Below are 21,471 nucleotides of genomic sequence, written 5' to 3'. Positions count from 1 at the left end.
TAACTTTCTAAACCAAAGATTTTCTGCCTCCATGCAGGCCATATCCCTGTATTTCTTATCCATTCATACATCTGTTAAGATGCTTTTCAAACATTGTTATGACATCCATCTCCAGTACCTCCTCTGACAGCACATTCCAAGCAGTTACTGTGCTCTCTGTAAAAAACTTGCATCTCACGTCCCCTTTAAATTTACCCCCTTTTACCTCAAATCTAACTTCCCTAGTAATTGGGTAAAAAAATTCTAATTATCCAATCTATCCATGCCTCTCATAATTTTATTAACTTCTGTCAGGTTATCTCATCCTTTGATGTTCAAATGAAAACAAACTTGTCCAATCTCTCGTCATAGCTCCAAGCCAGGCAATATCTTGGTAAACCATTTCTGTACCCTCTCAAAAGCCTCCACACCCTTTGCGTAGTGCAGTGACCAGAACTGTACATAGCATTCAAAATGGAGCCAAACTAAAGTTCATTACAGCTGCAACAAGATTTCCCACTTTCTACACTCCGCCTCGACCAACCAAGACAACATGCTCTATGCCTTCTTGATGACCTTATTCACTTGTGTTGTCAACTTCAGGGATCTGTGGACCTGTACTCCCAGATCCCTCTGCATGTTGATGCTTTTAAGAGTTCTGTCATTTACTGGAAACTTCATTCTAGCATTACATCTTCCAAATTGCATCACTTTGCAAATGTCCGGATTAAAATCAATCTGCCATTTTTCTGCCGAACTCTCCAGTTATCTACATCTTCCTGTATTCTCTGGTGATGCTCCTCATTATTCGGAGCTCTCCCAATCTTTTTGTTGCCAACCTTCGCATAAACCAAATCATCCGCCGACATTTCCGCCACCTCCAAACAGACCCCACCACCAGAGATATATTTCCCTCCCCACCCCTTTCTGCCTTCCGCAAAGACCGTTCCCTCCGTGACTACCTGGTCAGGTCCACACCCCCCTACGACCCACCCTCCCATCCTGACACTTTCCCCTGCCACTGCAGGAACTGTAAAACCTGTGCCCATACCTCCTCCCTCACCTCTATCCAAGGCCCTAAAGGAGCCTTCCAAATCCATTAAAGTTTCACCTGCACATCCACTAATATCATTTATTGTATCCATTGCTCCCGATGTGGTCTCCTCGACATTGGGGAGACTGGGCGCTTCTAGCAGAGTGCTTTAGGGAACATCTCCGGGACACCCGCACCAATCAACCAAACCGCCCCGTGGCCCAACATTTCAACTCCCCCTCCCACTCTGCCGAGGACATGGAGGTCCTGGGCCTCCTTCACCGCCGCTCCCTCACCACCAGACGCTTGGAGGAAGAACGCCTCATCTTCCGCCTCGGAACACTTCAACCCCAGGGCATCAATGTGAACTTCAACAGTTTCCTCATTTCCCCTTCCCCCACCTCACCCTAGTTCTAAACTTCCAGCTCAGTAACTGTCCCCTTGACTTGTCCGACCTGCCTATCTTCTTTTCCACCTATCCACTCCACCCTCTCCTCCTTGACCTATCACCTTCATCTCCTCCCCCACTCACCCATTGTACTCTATGCTACTTTCTCCCCACCCCCACCCTCCTCTAGCTTATCTCTCCACGCTTCAGGCTCACTGCCTTTATTCCTGATGAAGGGCTTTTGCCCGAAACGTAGACTTCGAAGCTCCTTGGATGCTGCCTGAACTGCTGTGCTCTTCCAGCACCACTAATCTAGATTCTGGTTTCCAGCATCTGCAGTCATTGTTTTTACCTTGCAAATTTAGTAATCAGGCCACCTATAGTCTCCTCCAAATTATTTACATATATTACAATCAACAAGGGTCCCACCGCTGATGATAGATCTCGAATTAGGTAAACACCATTCCACCACGACTCTGCATTTTATGACTAAGCCAGTTCTGTATGTATTTTATCAGTTCACCGTGGATTCCATGTGACTTCATCGTTTGTATCAGCCTGCTATGTCAAAGGCCTTCCTAAAGTCCATTTAGACAACATCTACTGCCCTGCCCTCTTTGTCACTTCCTCAAAAAACTCAAACACGTTTGTGACACATGGCCTTCCCTGCACAAGACCATGCAGCCTATCACTAATAAATCCATATTTTTCCAAGTGTGAGTAAATCCTATCCCTTAGAAACTTGTCCAATAATTTCCCTACCGTTGACATACGGTTCACTGGTCTTTCCCAGATTATCCCTGTTGTCCTTCTTATAACAATGTTGGCAATTCTCCAGTCCTCTGAATCCTTTCCTATGAGTAGAGAAGGATATAAGTATTTCATAAAAGGCCCTAGCAATTTCTTCACTTGCCTCCCTTAGCATCTTGGATGGATCCCATCAAGTCCTGAGAACTAGTCTACCTTAATGCTTTTTAAAAAACCTAACACCTCCTCTTTTTTTATATTGGTATGCCCTGGATATTAACATACCCCTCTTGAGACTCACTAACTACCTCTGGGGATTGGAACATTAATTTCATAAAGAAGCTACCATATTGTTGTGGTTCTGTTCGCCAAGCTGGGAATTTGTGTTGCAGATGTTTCGTCTCCTGTCGAGGTGACATCCTCAGTGCTTGGGAGCCTCCTGTGAAGCGCTTCTGTGATCTTTCCTCCAGCATTTGTAGTGGTTTGAATCTGCCGCTTCCGGTTGTCAGTTCCAGCTGTCCGCTGTAGTGGCCGGTATATTGGGTCCAGGTCGATGTGCTTATTGATTGAATCAGTGGATGAGTGCCATGCCTCTAGGAATTCCCTGGCTGTTCTCTGTTTGGCTTGTCCTATAATAGTACTGTCGCCCCAGTCAAATTCATATTGCTTGTCATCTGAGTGTGTGGCTACTAAGGATAGCTGGTCATGTCGTTTCGTGGCTAGTTGGTGTTCATGGATGCGGATCGTTAGCTGTCTTCCTGTTTGTCCTATGTAGTGTTTTATGCCGTCCTTGCATGGGATTTTGTACACTACATTGGTTTTGCTCATGCTGGGTATCGGATCCTTTGTTCTGGTGAGTTGTTGTCTGAGAGTGGCTGTTGGTTTGTGTGCTGTTATGAGTCCTAGTGGTCGCAGTAGTCTGGCTGTCAGTTCAGAAATGCTCCTGATGTATGGTAGTGTGGCTAGTCCTTTGGGTTGCGGTATGTCCTTGTTCCGTTGTCTCTCCCTTAGGCATCTGTTGATGAAATTGCGAGGGTATCCGTTTTTGGCGAATACATTGTATAGATGAATTCACTAGAGAGAAAGAAAAGGACAACCAACTCCCATTCCTAGACGTGATGGTACAGAGAACACCGAACGGAGAATTCACCACAAAGGTTTACAGGAAAGCCACACACACAGACCAAGTCCAAAACGACAAAAGCAACCACCCCAACACACACAAAAGAAGTTGCATCAAGACACTATTCAAAAGGGCCACAACACACTGCAGTACACCAGAACTACAAAAAGAGGAAGAAGAACACCTATACAATGTATTCGCCAAAAGCGGATACTCCCACAATTTCATCAACAGATGCCTAAGGGAAAGACAATGGAACGAGGACATACCGCAACCCAAAGGACTAGCCACACTACCATACATCAGGAGCATTTCTGAACTGACAGCCAGACTACTGCGACCACTAGGACTCATAACAGCACACAAACCAACAGCCACGCTCAGACAACAACTCACCAGAACGAAGGACCCGATACCCAGCATGAGCAAAACCAATGTAGTGTACAAAATCCCATGCAAGGACTGTACAAAACACTACATAGGACAAACAGGAACAATCCGCATCCATGAACACCAACTAGCCACGAAATGACACGACCAGCTATCCTCAGTAGTCACACACTCAGATGACAAGCAACATGAGTTTGACTGGGACAACAGTACTATTATAGGACAAGCCAAACAGAGAACAGCCAGGGAATTCCTAGAGGCATGGCACTCATCCACAGACTCTATCAACAAACACATCGACCTGGACCCAATATACCGGCCACTGCAGCGGACAGCTGGAACTGACAACCGGAAGCGGCAGAGACAAACCACTATAAATGCCGGAGGAAAGATCACAGAAGTGCTTCACAGGAGGCTCCCAAGCACTGAGGATGTCACCTAGACAGGGGACAAAACGTCTGCAACACAAAAACCCAGCTCGGTGAACAGAACCATAACAACGAGCACCCGAGCTAAAAATCTTCTCCCAAACTTTGAAAAGCTACCATATTGTTATGAAAGTGTAGGTTTGTGCTGTACCATTAAGAGAGACAGCAAGCTGGCAAGAGCTGACTGAAAGCACAGAGTGTCCTGAACAATTTAAAAATGTAACATTTGGTTGAAACAAATTGCTAGAGTTGCGTTGCCATGGAACAAAACAAATTTAAATTCGGCCAATCATTTAAACTATGCCCCAGATACTACAACCCTGTGGAATTTGAATTTTACTGTTTGGGACGACATCAAACCAATGAAATGATCTGATGTTTTAGCGTATAAAACCGGATATTTTGAACAGTTAGGGATAGGACCACAAAGAGCACCAACAAGTAAAGACTTCTCTCTGAAAGGTAACCGTCTATAAGAAAAGTTGTGCAGTAGAAGACCAAAGAAAAGGTGACCCAGGAAAATACAGAGGAAAATCTACAAAGCTGTCTGGCTTTGAAACGTGATTTCTTTTTTTGTAAATCTTAATTGGAGTTATTTTTTATCAGACCAGTATTGTAGAGTGGGAGGTAAAAGGTAGGTTTAAGAGAAAGGAGTTGTAAATAGTTGTGGTTTTAATGTTCTCTTTTGGACTTAAGGAATAAAATTGTTAATTTTTACTTTAAGCAATGAGATCTGGGATAGTTCTTTGCCTCTCGAAATTTAACAGATTATGGTGCAAGGTGAGCCTTCTCTGTGTGTTGGGTTTAAATTAACTGAGGGGTTTACCCCTGTGTCGTAATTTAAGTAAATATTACTCATGACTACAACACAATACAACGTGTCACTTACTTTCCAAAATGCATAATGGAATCATAATCATATGGTGTGCCCAGATTATTTGAGTCTTTCTTCTCAAATTGTTCTTCCTTGCCTTTAAAAATAACAGACATTAAAATTAATTTAAATAAGCTACTTTTCACTTACACATTGTCACATGTCTGACAACTAGTGAACACGATGACTGTTTCCTGATTCTGTGTTGTGGATGATGTTGTCATCTCCACCAAATATGTCTTGAATTCTTAAAGTTTATGCTGCAATTGAGAACAGGTGATATGGCATTACTGTGCCTTTAAGAGACATGTTCTGTCCTTTTTATTTTGCAGTGGGGTGTTGTCACAATGGTGCTGGAATGTCTCCTTCAGACATGCAGTTGGTAAACAGTTTTGAGTTCTTCCCGGTGGTTTTTTTTTAAAGTAAGACAAAAGAATCATGAGTCAGCAGGATCAGGCTCAAATAGACCCAAAAAGATTTTAGTTTTGCTTTCAGTTAGTTGGTGGGTTTTGTTGGCTGCTACAGCTTAAATTCACTGCTGCTATGATAAAGTCTTAGACAGAAAGCTTCCTCTTAAGAATCAGAAAGGATAGATTTCTTTTTACTGTTCTGGACAGTGACAGCACATGAGACTAATAGTTGTGATGATGAATTGCCTTTGCCAAGGGTGTGTTTATGGGATGCTGCCCATATTGGAACAGTTGTTGAGTAGTGGTTAAATAATACATTATTTTGTCAAATATTTCAATAGAATAAAGTTGTCCATTGTATTTTAACTGTATTGTAAGAATAAAGTGTGTTTTGATTAAAGCTTAGTGGTGGACCAATTGAATTATGTCTGGAACACAGTGCCTTATACTTGTCTTTTTAAAAAGTATAAAAGTAGGGTCTAAGCTATCTCCATAATATACTTTGGAAAGCCTGGCCTGGTCTGGTCCATAACAGGGATAATACTGCGAGGCAGGGAAAGCTCTTATATTTGTGTTACCGGGATTTAAAATTTAAAGCTGCAAAATAATGAGACTTAATGAACCATCAGAAATACAGGATCACAAATAGATTAACATTTAAAGTCTGTGAGGATTAATTTTTACAAACAACTTTCATAAATAAAACACCAGTCAAGAGAATCAGGATCACAGGTACCAGTGACATATGTAAGGATCCTGCTAGGTTTCAGCTGAGGTAGGTTCAATAAAATTCTGGCAAGGTTCTAGTGGAGAATACTTTCACCAGTTCTACATGAGTCTTTAAAATTAATGGATGGATAATGCCAAGTATTTATTGTGTTTGTAATTTGAAATACTGCTGATTGAAATATATGATTCAAAAAGTGTTCCCTGCCAAAAATTGCATGATAGACTAATAATGTGTTGAATCTGGAAAAGACCCAGTTAACAGTTGTGAATGTGTCTATCATTTCAGCTTGCCTTAAACACCGTAATAACTAAGAAACATGCCTTAATGAAGTCATCATAATCTACTACACATTAATAACCTGGAGAACAACATTATTAAATAAATTGTATACAAGCATTAATTCCAAGGAGATGAAAGGCTGACTATGTACCAAGTTTCCTTTCCTACAATCTTTGAGGAGTATTTGGGGACATTGCCGTAATTAGACTCTCCGTGATTAAGGCATACTGTCACAAATACTCACAGGATTTGGGTAAAGGGTTAGATTTCTTACTTGCTACCAGAAATTCCCCAAATGAATCTACTGGATTTAGTTCATTCAAACGTTTTAAGATCATGAGATTAGAGGTTCATTAAAATTAATTAGGGAGACGTTCCTGAATGAGAAAGGTGAATCCTCAATTTTGGATATTTGATGCCATGATTACTGAGATAATACAAGCATAGTTTATTACAAACATTGTCTTGATAAAAGGATTTTGGCAAGCTCTAGTGATTGATACAATCAAAGAAATATTAGCTTTTGTAACACTGGATGCAATACAAAGTCATGCTGTTTGGAATGAAAAATGCACCAACCACAGTAAAAACTTATTTTAACTAGCAAGGTCATTGAAGAACTGTGAAACCATATCATAGCTCTTGATGATTTCATTGTATTCTGCCAAACCTAGGAAGACCATTTACATAACTTGAACAAACTGATTAATTGGTGACAAAAGTACAATTTGGACATGTGGTTGTCTCAAAGTGAATTCTCCAAAGCCAAACTAACTTACTTAGACCACACTGTGGAATGAGGCAAATAGCAACAGAAAAACAAAAATAAGGGCAATTTGGAACTTTTTAGGCCTAAGACAAAATGCAAAATCCTACAATATATTGTCACAAATGGATTTTATTGGAGGTTAGTTCTGAATTTGCTGTGAAAAGGCAAGAAATACAAAAAGTCAAAAATTTTTATAAGTAAATGTACTGTATGCAAAGAAAAATATTCAATACTGCAGAGAAAAAAAATCGAGCCTATTAGTGACGCTACAACATTTTGAAGTCAATATTTTTAAAGGTCAGAAATCATTCTAAATAATGAGTTCAAAACTTCATTTCCAAGAAAGCATGTGACTTAAACTAAATGACAAGTCAAGCTACCTGATGAGATAATTGTTTAAGTTGTTTACTAAGTTAAGCTTTTATATGACACATAAAAGGACAGGCCAGAGGCCAGAGCAGATTGCAATTCAGAAGAAGAAACGATCTACATCATCAAAAGGCCAGAATTTAGTTTTGGCAAACCACAGACAAATCAGAACCAAAACTAAAATTTAAATCTATTTTAGCAAACTTTAATTTTTATCTGAGAGTTGAAATAACTCCACAGAGTCTGGTATCCTGTCAACAAGTCACCCTTTATTAACATGTACACAGTACATGGACTCTGACCTGCCAGTTCAGAGCCTGTCCCTAGAGTGACGAGAATCCCTGAGACTCATGTTTATACCTGTCAGCCAGGACTCCCTTATGGGAACAGGTTAACAGCCCAATCAGGGAACTCCTACTTAATGGCCAACACCTGACCAACCTCATTCCAATCACTACATTCCTGCCTAGGTAAGGCTGGGGATGTAGGCCTGTTCTTTTTTGTAACTTCTCAAGGGGTGTTTATGCTCGAGGTCTGGTTCCTTTGACTCTGACACGAGCGGTGTGTACTGGACCATGCCCACCTCTTTAGCCTGGAGCGTCTTGGAAGAAATTCCTCCCGTTCTTCAGATGGTAATGGTATTGAGGGGTGCAACATCAGTTGAATCCACCTCAGACTCCAAGGTTTCTTTGACAGTAGGCAGGAAGACCCCATGGCTTCTTACAATGTTGCCAGCTGTTCTGAGGAGCAGGGTATGTTTTCTCCTGCCCACTCAGGGGTTTGCAGCATTTATGTGATCCACACGCTTGTTCAGGACCGCCTCTCCCACCCAAACACTGTATGTCACTGGACCTGACCTTGCATTGACATTACCTTGCCATTTCCATTGTTTTGACACCAACTTCACCCCCTGAAGGAAACTGTCTGTCTTTCTTAGTGGAAGCATTTGGCTGGCATTGGCATTCCTGCTGCCGTTTCACTCTCTCCCCCAGATCTGGGAATATCAGGTTTAACCAAGTGCGGAGGTTTCTCCCCATCAGCACTCCCTATAGTTGGGTGAGGCATGGTCCTGGAACCAAACAGAAACCAGGACAGTTTTGGTATCAAGTGAAGCTGTAGGCTGTTTCGTTAAGTCTGCCTTCAAAGTTTGGACTGCTCTTTCCACCAGACGATTGGATGATGGATGGTATAGAGCTATCATAGAGTCATAGAGATGGACAGCATGGAAACAGACCCTTCGGTCCAACCCGCCCCTGCCGACCAGATATCCCAACCCAATCTAGTCCCACCTGCCAGCACCTGGCCCATATCCCTCCAAACCCTTCCTATTCATATACCCATCCAAATGCCTCTTAAATGTTGCAATTGTACCAGCCTCCACCACACCCTCTGGCAGCTCATTCCATACACGTACCACCCTCTGCGTGAAAAAGGTGCCCCTTAGGTCTCTTTTATATCTTTCCCCCCTCACCCTAAACCTAAGGCCTCTAGTTCTGGACTCCCCGACCCCAGGGAAAAGACTTTGCCTATTTACCCTATCGATACCCCTCAGCCTCCAACGCTCCAGGGAAAACAGCCCCAGCCTGTTCAGCCTCTCCCTGTAGCTCAGATCCTCCAACTCTGGCAACATCCTTGTAAATCTTTTCTGAACCCTTTCAAGTTTCACAACATCTTTCCGATAGGAAGGAGACCAGAATTGCATGCAATAATCCAACAGTGGTCTAACCAATGTCCTGTACAGCCACAACATGACCTCCCAACTCCTATACTCAATACTCTGACCAATAAAGGAAAGCATACCAAACGCCTTCACTATCCTATCTACCTGCGACTCCACTTTCAATACATACTGAATGCCATTTGACTTTAGGATATACTCAAAACCCCTTCTTGTAAATGACGTCCTGTTGCCCATGACCAAATACTTCTGGGAGTTGTGGATTGCAAACAATGCTCGCAGCTTTTCAACTGTCATCCGAGTTTCATGAGTGAAGTCTATGCATGTCCAACCACTTTGAATGGCATCCACATGACTAAGAACATTAAACTCATGAAAGAACTGGCATAGTCGACATGTAACTGAGTTGAGGGTTTACTCCGCCATTCCCACGAATGTGGGGTTCTTCTGCTTGTAAGTTTTGTCCTTTTTGTCACATTTGGGCACTGCCCGACCAACACAGCTCTGTTGGCATCCAAATCTGGCCACCAGATGTGACTTCTTGCCACACCTTTGTTTTGAAAACCCTGGGTAAGCCTGGTGGAGTTCAGCCAGTATCAGGCTGTGACCTTTACTCCAGACAATCACTCTTGCTCCCCATAATAAAATGCTGTCCTCCTCAGTGATCTGGACTCACCAGATTCAGCAAGGTTTCAACTCTGGTTGTGATAGCTCTTTTGTTTCTCCCATCAGTACTAGCTGCTTTAGTTTTGCCAGGACAGAATATTTTAACATCCTCAGTCTGATATTGTCAGTGGTAACTGGAAAGGTGTCTAGAAAGTTGAAATCCAGAATGAACCCTTCCAGAGGAGGCTCCACCGATGGTGTATCTGCCAGTGGGAGGTGGCTCAAGACATTGCCACTTGGCCTCCTGGATCATGTTCCAACTTGAAATTGTACGCATTTAGAATAAAGGTCCACCACTGAATTTGACTTGAAGCTATGGTAGACGTGGCCCTGTCCTCTTAAAGTAGACCTAGCAGGGATTTGTGATCCAATACTATGACAAATTTACATCCATAAAGGTATTGGTAGAATTTTCTCACACTGAAGATGACCACCAAGCCTTCCTCTCTATCTGGACATATTTTCATTCAGCATCAGCCAAAATCTGGGAAACATACGCTATCGGGTGTTCCTCTCCATTGTGTGACCAGTCAGCCAACGCTACCCCACCACTATATGGGGTGGCATCACATGACAGCACCACATCTTGCTTGGGACTGTAGTTGACCAATACCTTAGACGACAATAACTGCTTTTACACTTCATTAAAGGCTACACCTTGGATATGTAACCATTTCCAAGGCTGACCCTCATTCAATAGGTGTAATGGTGCAAAGATTTAGGCCAGGTTACATATGCATTTTCCATAATAAGTCACCAACCCAAGGAAAGACCTAAGCTCTGGTACAGACCTGGGAGCTGGCACCTTTGATTGCCCTTACTTTAGCTTCCAATGGACACAACTATGTCTTGTCAACTCTGTAGACCAAGTAGGATACTAGGGGTGGCTATTATCTCTCCAAAGGCATAACCTGGCTTTAACATTTAAACATTATGTCCTAAATTTTCAAGGGCTCATTATTGGTTTTCCCAATTATTAGTACAGTACCAACTTGGGATAGACATTGTAAAATGTTTTCCATCATCTGTGTGATAAGGACGCAGACTGATGATATGCCAAATAGCAGTCCCATATATTGGTACAAACCCTTACAGGTATAAATTGTGGCATACTTCTGAGACTCCTCATCTAGTTACAATTGCAGGCTCATGTCCAGCTTCATGAAAGACAACCCCTCCACCAGTTTTGTGTACAAGTTCTCTACGCAAACAATTGGGTATTTATCCAGCTGTGAGAAGCAATTTACTGTTTGTTTAAAATTTCCACAAAGGTGGACTGATCTGTCAGGCTCCACAATTGTTGGGCTGGTGCTGCCCATTCCACAGACTGTCCTGGCTTGATGATTCCTTTGTTTTCCGGCCTCCTGACTTCTGTCTCTCTTTTCGCACACAGGCAAATGGTATTGCTTGTAAAATTGTTTCCTGGTCAACATGTCAGGTGGTCATGGTTCCTTGGGATAGTTCCTAGACCTTACTGAAAAAAGATTCTGGGAATTTAATTAGGATTTCTCTCAGGCAGCTATTTTCTAATTGAAAAATATTGAGCAATCAAGGTGATCCTTTCTCTACAAAGTCTGCCCCACTGAGCTAAGGCCTAAGTCTGTTATTACAATCAGTGGTAATGGCACCAACTGCTCCTCAGTCTGGCCAAGGCCTTATGCAAGCTTAAGGGTTGGAGTCCAGAGTGAATCTTGGTTCTGCAACCACAGATACAACTACTCTAAATGGTCACAGAGTTCTAATTGAGGCCAGACAGTTAGTTTGATTGGTTCAGGTTTTAATGTTGCTCAGTAACTTAACTGTTCTAAACCACATGCAGATGCACTTTCAGAGATGTGCACTTTCCTAAATACCAGCCTATGAGTTCTCTTACACAAGTCAGCCCTTGTAGGATTCTTTCGCTGTCTCGAGTCTGCAATGGCTTGATGGCCTGAATTCTGAAGAAACCTTTAACTATTTGGCTGAGGTTCAACCTTGTTTTGGGATTTTGCCGGGTCTGACCTTGGGTCCCTCTGCTTAGTCTCTGTGATTACCTGCACTCAAGCTGTGTTCTCCAAGTTCAGTAAGATAGGTGAGGGTGTCTACTCCCATCTGGATACCCTGCAGCTTGCATGCTCCACTTGTTGTATTTACTAATGGCAAAATCAGTTGTGTCTGTTTGAAATCCAGTTCTTCAGCTTTTGCACAGGTTACATTATTAATCCCACATACCAAACAATCTTTCAGCATCTCATTCAAGGTTAACCCAAAATTACATATCTTTGACAGTCATCTTATCCTTATCAAAAATCCAATACAGATTCCTCTCGTTTTCAAACTGCTGTATAAAACAGATAGGATCTTAGAATTAGAGGAAGCTCTGGAAAGAATTTAGAGTCTGGTACCTCAGGGAAAATCAGGCTCCTAATAACCGAAAATGCTGCAGGTCCGCGAGCAGTCAGAAGAATTACATCTCTTTTCATCTCTCTGAATGTCATTTGCCCAGAAAAATTAAAGCATTCTTTCCACATGCTGCGCCCAGTCTTTGACTGCAGGATTGAATGAGTCAAGCTTCCCAAATAAAGGCAAAGACATCATGATAGCAAGGTTTACTTCAACTCAAAGATGACTGTTGCAAGCAAGATTTTTTTATGTGTGTAGTGCTTTCTCTCACTGCCATTGAAATTACTGCACAGAGGCTGGTATCCCATCACCAAGTATTTGGATTCTGACCAACCAGCTCACAGCCTGTCCTTTAGGGTGAGGAGAATCCCTGACACTCCTGTTTATATTGGTCAGCCAGGAATCTCTGATGGGCCCAGGTTAACAGCCCCAATCAGGGAACTCATACTCAATGAGATCCAATCACTACAAGAGTTAAATGGGACAAGTTAAAGAGTTGTTTTGTATTTCTGTGTCTCAGGGTGGAGAGAACCATGTCTGGTTAATATGTAGATATTCATTGAAAGGAAACACTTTCAACCTCGTCAACTAAATAAGAAATGAAACAGTGAAACTAGGAATGATGCTTCATTGAGATTAAGATTCGCTAAAGGATATCTCGTGAAAAAGAGTAGAATCTTTTGTTTTGCTGTTCATGATATGATCTTTCTATTTCATTGTATATGTAAAGTTGTTTCTCTTTTATGTTAAAAAATTATGTTCTTAGATAAAAAATATATTGGCAAATTCATGTGATTGTGTTCATTGAATGACCACGTGGTAACCAAACAAACTTATGTCAATCAGATTCTCTCTCTCGAATTTGTTTTGTCCAGTATCTCCTTCAGCTGGGATCATAACAACTAATATAGTGAATGATATGAGGCATGCGGACCCCCAAAAGTACATATGAGCAGCTCTGATAAAGGCTTGGCCAAGCAAAGGGCTTAAACAGCTATGAGAGTGTACTGCCTTACTAAGCGATACACTAGCAATGTTCCTTCAGATTTTTGTCTTATCGTCATACCTTGAATCAACACTACAAACTTCAAGACCATTGCAACTTAAATAAATCTAAGAAAATGGAGTTTTGCAATGCTCTCATGTCCTAGGCTACTGTTGTTTGATCAGTAATGTATAGTTAAGACAGAAGAGGATTGCAAAAATGCAGCAACCTATGAATAAACTTATAGAATAAGCATAAGATTTGCAAATTAATCTCAATTTAACTACGTGTGAATACTTTGAAGAACAAAGGAGCTCTAGTCTTGGAAAGCAATTGTTTAAATGGGTAGAAGAACAGAAAAATATGGGATATCAATACACATATCATTAAATGCAGCCATGAATGTTAAAAATGACACAATAAAACAATTAAAACTCTGGGGTCCATTCAATAAGTGATTTATATTTGATATTAATATATGTATAAATCATAATGGATAGAAATCACAATGTATAATATGTGTAACCTTACTGTAAGTCTACAGTAGTGAGTAGAGTGGGTTTTTTCTTGATTATATGTTTTATTGAAATTTGTCTCTTGATTACATTTTAAAAATATAAACCATAAATACTAAGTTAGCCTGGAGCACTTCTTTTTAAGAGCAAAAAGACAATGCTATTTTCTGGGTTTGTAGATTGTAAAGGAACAAAGCTGGCCTTTTGGGGCGGCAGAGTGGCTCAGTGGTTAGCACTGCTGCCTCAGGGACCCAGGCTCAATTCCCACCTCAGGCGACTGTCTGTGCAGAGGTTGCACATTCTCCCCGTGTCTGCGTGAGTTTCTTCTGGGTGTTCTGGTTTCCTTCCCCAATCCAAAGGTGAGCAAGTTAGGTGAATTGTCCATGCTAAATTGTTCATAGTGTTCAGGGATGTGTAGGTTAGGTGCGTTAGTCTAGGGTAAATGTAGAGTAGTATGGGAATGGATCTGGGTGGCTTCCTCTTCCAGGGTTTGTGTGGACTTGTTGGGATGAAGGGCCTATCCACAATGTCAGGATTATAAGATTCTAGTATAGTGATATGCTCTTCTTGTCGGATGTGGGAGAGTTTACATGTTACTGACGATTATGCCCACAGGAAGCATTTTTGGTTGTGAATCCTATCAGATCGAACAGATTGGTTAGAGACAATGAGGAATTTACAAGAGCTACGGGGTGTGATGGATAGCAGTTTTTGGAAGGGAGAAAAGCCGCAGGTACAGTCACATAGATGGGTTAACTCCAGGAAAGATAGGAAAGGTAGGCAGATAGTGCAGGAGTCTTCTGTGGTTATCTCATTTCAAACAAGTATATTGTTTTGGAAAATGTAGGGGGTGGTGGACTCTCAGGGGAATGAAGCACGAACAGCAAGGTTACTGGCAGGCTCTAATGTAATCAGGTGTATGTTGGGTTCCAAGCGATTGATTGTGATAGGGGACTCTCTAGTCAGAGGCACAGACAGATGTTTCTGTGGCCAGCAGTATGGTGTGTTGCTTCCTTGGTGCCAGGATTAAGGATGTCTCAGGGACAGTGCAGAATGTTCTCAAAGGGGAGAGAGACCAGCAGGCGGTCATTGTATACATTGAGACCAAGGGCATAGGAAGGGAAAAGGATGAGATTCTGAAGGGAGAATGTAGAAAGTTAGACAGGAATTTTAAAAGGAGGTCCTTGAGAGTAGTAAAATCTGGATTAGTCCCGGTGCTACGAGCTAGTGAGGGTAGGAATAGAAGGATAGAGCAGACGAATGTATGGCTGAGGAGCTGGTGCATGGGAGAAGGATTCAAATTTTTGGTTCATTGGAATCTCTTCTGGGTAGAAGTGATCTGTACATGCAAGATGGATTGCACCTAAATTGAAAAGGGACTAATATACTAGCAGGGAGATTTGCTGGAGCTGCTCGGAAGGATTTAAACTAGTAAGGTGGGGTAGTGGGACCCAGGGAGATAGTGAGGAAAGGGATCAATCTGAGACTGGTACAGTTGGGAAAGGGAGTAAGTCAAACAGTCAAGGCAGGAAGGAACAAAGCAGAGAACAAAGTAGGACTGATAAATGAAACTGAATTTACTTCAATGCAACAGGAAAGGCAGATGAACTCAGGGCATGTTTAGGAACATGGGACTGGGATACTGTAGCAATTACTGAAACGTGGTTCAGGGATGGATAGGACTGACAGCTTAATGGTCCAGGATTCAAATGCTACAGGAAGGACAGAAGGGAAAGCAAGGGAGGGGGGGGGTGTTTTAGATAAGGGATAACATTTCAGTTAAACTTAGGATAATACTGGGAATACATCCAGGGAAGTTATTTGGATAGAGCTGCAAAACAAGGAAGGGATAATCATCTTATTGGGATTGTATTATAGACCCCCTAATAGTCAGTGGGAAATTGAGAAATAAATTTGTAAGATTTCAGTTATCTGTAAGAATAATAGGGTGTTATGGTAGGGGATTTTAACATTCCAAACATAGACTGGGACTGCCATAGTCTTAATGGTTTAGATGGAGAGGAATTTATTAAGTGTGTACAATAACGTTTTCTGATTCAGTATGTGGATGTACCTACTAGAGAAGGTACAAAACTTCACCATCCCCTTAGGAAATATGGCAGGGCAGGTAACTGAGGTGACAGTGGGAGAACACTTTGGGGCTAGCAATCATAATTATATCAGTTTTTAAAAAGTGATGGAAAAGGATAGGCCGGGTCGAAAAGTTCTAAATTGGAGAAAGGTCAATTATGATGGTATTAGGCAAGAGCTTTCAAAAGCTGATTGAGGGCAGATGTTCGGGGTAAAGGGATGGCTGGAAAATGGGAAGCCTTCAAAAATGAGATTACGTGAGTCCAGAGACGGTATCTTCCTGTGAGGGTGAAAGGGAAGGCTGGTAGGTGTAGGGAATGCTGGATGACCAGAGAAATTGAGGTTTTGGTTATGAAAAAGAAGGAAGCATATGTCAGGTATAGACAGGATAGACCAAGTGAATCCTTCGAAGAGTATAAAAGCAGTAGGAGTATACTTAAGAGGGAAATCAGGAGGGGACATGAGATACCTTTGGCAAATAGGGTTAAAGAGATGTACAGCATGGAAACAGACCCTTCAGTCCAACCCATCCATGCTGACCAGATATCCCAAACCAATCTAGTCCCACCTGCCAGCACCCGGCCCATATCCCTCCAAACCCTTCCTATTCATATAACCATCCAAATGCCTCTTAAATGTTGCAAATTGTACCAGCCTCCACCACATCCTCTGGCAGCTCGTTCCATACACATTCCACCCTCTGCGTAAAACAGTTGCCCCTTAGGTTTCTTTTATATCTTTCCCCTCTCACCCGAAACCTATGCCCTCTAGTTCTGGACCCCCTCCCCCGATCCCAGGGAAAAGGCCTTGTTTGATCAGGTAAAAACAATGACTGCAGATGCTGGAAACCAGATTCTGGATTAATGGTGCTGGAAGAGCACAGCAGTTCAGGCAGTATCCAAGTAGCTTCGAAATCGATGTTTCGGGCAAAACGTCGATTTTGAAGCTACTTGGATGCTGCCTGAACTGCTGTGCTCTTCCAGCACCACTAATCCAGAACCTTGTTTGTTCACCCCATCCATGCCCCTCAATTTTGTAAATCTCTATAAGGTCACCCCTCAGCCTCCGACACTCCAGGGAAAACAGCCCCAGCCTGTTCAACCCTATAGCTCAAATCCTCCAACCCTGGCAACATCCTTGTAAATCTTTTCTGAACCCTTTCAGGTTTCACAACATCTTTCCGATAGGAAGGAGACCAGAATTGCACGCAATATTCCAACAGTGGCCGAACCAATGTCCTGTACAGCCACATAACCTCCCAACTCCTGTACTCAATATTCTGACCAATAAAGGAAAGCATACCAAATGCCTTCTTCACTATCCTATCTACCCGCGACTCCACTTTCAAAGAGCTATGAACCTGCACTCCAAGGTCTCTTTGTTCAGCAACACACCCTAGGACCTTACCATTAAGTGTATAAATCCTGCTAAGATTTGCTTTCCCAAAATGCAGCACCTCGCATTTATCTGAATTAAACTCCATCTGCTACTTCTCAGCCCATTGGCCCATCTGGTTCAGATTCTGTTGTAATCGGAGGTAACCCTCTTCGCTGTCCACTACACCTCCAATTTTGGAGTCATCTGCAAATTTACTAACTGTATCTCTTATGCTCGCATCCAAATCATTTATGTAAATGACAAAAAGTAGAAGATCCAGCACCAATCCTTGTCACAGGCCTCCAGTCTGAAAAACAATCCTCCACCACCACCCTCTGTCTTCTCTCTATGAGCCAGTTGTGTATCCAAATGGCTAGTTCTCCCTGTATTCCATGAGATCTAACCTTGCTAACCAGTCTCCCATGAGGAACCTTGTAGAACGCCTTACTGAAGTCCATATAGATCACATCTACTGCTCTGCCCTCATCAATCCTCTTTGTTACTTCTTCAAAAAACTCAATCAAGTTTGTGAGACATGATTTCCCATGCACAAGGCCATGTTGACTATCCCTAATCAGTCCTTGCCTTTCCAAATACATGTACATCCTAATAGGATTAAGGAGAATCCAAAGGGTTTTTAAAATTATGGATAAAAGGGTAACTAGGGAGAGAATAGCGCCCCTCAAAGGTCAGCAAGGCAACCTATGTGTGGATCCGCAGGAGATGGGGAGATACGAAACGGGTATTTTGTATCATTGTTTAATGTGGAAAAGGACATGGAAGATATAGAATGTAGGGAAATAGATAGTGATGTCTTTAAAAATGCCCATATTACAGAGAAGGAGATGCTGGCTGTCTTGAAATGCATAAAAGTAGATAAGTCCCCAGGACCTGATCAGGTGTACCCGAGAACTCTGTGGGAAGTTAGGGAAGTGATTGCTGGGCCTCTTGCTGAGATATCTGTATCATCGATAGTCACAGGTGAGGTGCCGGAAGACTGGAGGTTGGTTAATGTGGTGCCACTGTTTAAGAAAGGTGGTAAGGACAAGCCAGGGATCTATAGACTGGTGAGCCTAACATTGGTGGTGGGCAGGTTGTTGGAGGGAACCCTGAGGGACAGGATGTACATGTATTTGGAAAGGCAAAGACTGATTAGGGATAGTAAGAATGTCTTTGTGCATGGGAAATCATGTCTCATGAACTTCATTGAGTGTTCTGAAGAAGTAACAAAGAGAATACATGAGAGCAGAGTAGTGGATGTGATCCATATGGATTTTAGTAAGGCATTCGACAAGTTGCCCACGGGAGACTGATTAGTAAGGTTAGATTCATGGAATACAGGGAGAATTAGCCATTTGGATACAGAACTGGCTCAAAGGTAGAAGACAGAGGGTGGTAGTGATGGGTTGTTTTTCAGACTGGAGGCCTGTGACCAGTGGAGTGCCACAAGGATCGGTGCTGGGTCCTCTACTCTTCATTATTTACATAAATGATGTGGATGTGAACATAGGAGGTATAGCTAGTAAATTTGCAGATGACACTAAAATTGGAGGTGGTGGACAGCGAAGGTTACCTAATAGTACAATGGAATCTTGAACAGACAGGCCAATGGACTGAGGATTGGCAGATGGAGATTAATTTAGATAAATGCGAGGTGCCGCATTTTGGAAAAGCAAATCAGAGCAGGACTTATATGCTTAATGGTAAGGTCTTCGAGAGTTTTGCTGAACAAAGAGACCTTAGAGTGCAGGTTCATAATTTCTTGCAAGTAGAGTCGCAAGTAGACAGGATAGTGAAGGTGGCATTTGGTATGATTTCCCTTATTGGCCAGAGCATTGAGTACAGGAGTTTGGAGGTCATGTTGCGGCTGTACAGGACATTGGTTAGGCCACTTTTGGAATATTGCACGCAATTCTGGTCTCCTTCCTATCGAAAGAATGCTGTAAAATGTGAAAGGGTTCAGAAAAGATTTATAAGGATGTTGCTCGGGTTGGAGGATTTGAGCTATAGGGAGAGGCTGAATAGGCTGGAGCTGTTTTCCCTGGAGCATCAGAGGCTGAGGGGTGACCTTATTAGAGATTTATAAAATCATGAGGGGCATGGATAGGATAAATAAACAAAGTCTTTTCCGTGGGGTGGGGGAGTCCATAAGTAGAGGGCATAGATTTAGGATGAGAGGGGCAAGATATAAAAGGGACCTAAGGGGAAACTTTTTCAAGCAGAGGGTGGTGTGTGTATGGAATGAGCTGCCAGAGAAAGTGGTGGAGGCTGGTACAATTGCAGCATTTAAGAGGCATCCGGAAGTGTATATAAATAGGAAGGGTTTAGTGGGATATAGGCCAAGTGTTGGCAAATGGGACTAAATTAGGTTGAGATATCTGATCAACATGGATGAGTTGGACCAAAGGGTCTGTTTCCGTGCTGTAAATCTCTATGACTCTATAAGACAAATGAATAGGAAGTGAAGTCATTGTACCACTGCAAAGCTGTTCTGCATTTTCAGGCTTTTTGCAATTGATGTAGTGTAAGAAGAATCTGGCTCACCAATGGGAGAAATTTGTTTTCACGTATGCTATCAGAGATTACAAAAGAATGAAAATTCATTAATCAATGTGTTTTAAATTGAATATTCCCACCTACCCCTGATAATCTTTCATCTACCAAGAATTTAACCTCTGTTTTAGAAATAATTCAGGACTCCCATCTCCACCACTTTCTGAGGCAGAAGTTCAAAAGTGACGCAATCTTGGTTTAATTTGTTTACAGTTGCTTAGAAGAGTTACACACATCAATCAATGTCTCATTAGATCAGTTGATAAGACGAGACTTTCAATTTCAGCATCATGGGATTGATCTCCACATTTGGTGCAGTTGCTTTAAACGGGTCTTGTAGCACAGTGGCAATGTCCCAAACTCTAGGCCAGAAGGGGTGAGAGAGATGTATGCAAGATGTTTGATCTGAAAATGTGTTGCTGGAAAAGCACAGCAGGTCAGGCAGCATCCAAAGAGCAGGAGAATCGACGTTTCGGGCATCAGCCCTTCTTCAGGAATCTTGCAGGATCAGTCAGTTCCGTAGGCAGGTGCTGAGGAAGGAGATGTGGCTGTGGTAGCGAGTCTGTTTGAGAACATGGCTGAAAAGCTTCTGAGCAGAGGAGATGACCTGGGGTGTGCAGTGAGAGAGGGACTTACTGAAATCCTTGTAGAGGGAGGAAGAGAACTTCTTCAAGGAAGGCATCCTTGTAAGAGGATTCGCAGTAGGTTAAAATCTTCGAGGAGAAAGTGAGAACTGCAGATGCTGGAGATCAGAGCTGAAAATGTGTTGCTGGAAAAGCGCAGGTCAGGCAGCATCCAAGGAACAGGAGAATCGACGTATCGGGCATCAGCCCTTATTCAGGAAGAAGGGCTGATGCCCGAAACGTCGATTCTCCTGTTCCTTGGATGCTGCCTGACCTGCTGCGCTTTTCCAGCAACACATTTTCAGCTCTGATCTCCAGCAAGATGTTTGATCTTCTGTTTAATGCATGAATCTGGTTCCAAATGATTTGTTTTTGAATCAGATCTTAAGTGAAAGGAAAGCTCAAACTTTAGATTGCCCAGCAGTGCACTACTTTAGTGAAGAAGAGCAGGGCTGAATCCAGGAGCTAGAAGTTGGCAAATACAGAGTTGCTATACCTTTCTCTGTGATTTAGGGAAATGAATTAGCCAGATTCGACCATACAATGCGCAGAATTGTCATTGAAGGCGTGGACAAAGCTAATACAGGTTTATCCACAGCATCAAGACTTGTAAGTGAAGGTGAGGAGATGATGAAAATCGTCTCCTTTTGTTCAAAGACTGTGCCATGGATCTTGGAATGATTGGCAGCTGCTGTCAGTTGCGAATCAGGAACTCAGGAAACAGGAGCAGGTACAGGCTATATGGCCACTCAAACCTGCTCCACTAATCAAGTAGATCATGGCTGATCTTCATCCTGAATGCTGTTTTTGTTGGCTAACTCTTTGAAGAAAAGGCCTGGAATTCTACGTAAGCAAATTCAGAGCTCTGAAGGATGTTGTGGCTGAAATTGGTGCCAAATACGCTGAATGCATGGCTCTGATATCTATTTTCTTTTCTAACATTTAATGCATAATGTGCAATATACATTGACCAAGGCATGTCTGTTAATTCATGTTTAGTTGATCTTGATTTTGATTCTATTGTTAAAGTAAAAGTTATACAAAGTAAAATCTTGTTCTGTTTTGTTGGAATCATTCTTTCC

General features: G+C 42.3%; 1 protein-coding gene across 2 annotated transcripts in view; it reads right to left on the bottom strand.

Moving 5' to 3' along the window:
* The window catches only part of LOC140493433 (low choriolytic enzyme-like), a 182,122-nt gene that overhangs the window by 49,672 nt on the left and 110,979 nt on the right, over positions 1-21,471 (bottom strand). The window contains exon 8 of one of the 2 annotated variants that reach the window (XM_072591862.1): positions 4,978-5,059. In XM_072591862.1, the coding sequence (XP_072447963.1) occupies positions 4,978-5,059 (82 nt within the window). Of the gene's footprint in view, positions 1-4,977; positions 5,060-19,949; positions 20,374-21,471 lie in introns of those variants that run through there. The other variant, XM_072591863.1, reaches the window with a different exon arrangement.

This window comes from Chiloscyllium punctatum, chromosome 22 (assembly GCF_047496795.1).
Source record: "Chiloscyllium punctatum isolate Juve2018m chromosome 22, sChiPun1.3, whole genome shotgun sequence".
NCBI classification, from domain to species: domain Eukaryota; kingdom Metazoa; phylum Chordata; class Chondrichthyes; order Orectolobiformes; family Hemiscylliidae; genus Chiloscyllium; species Chiloscyllium punctatum.
Note: the sequence above shows the minus strand (reverse complement) of the source record. Positions and strands in the feature narration are given on the sequence as shown.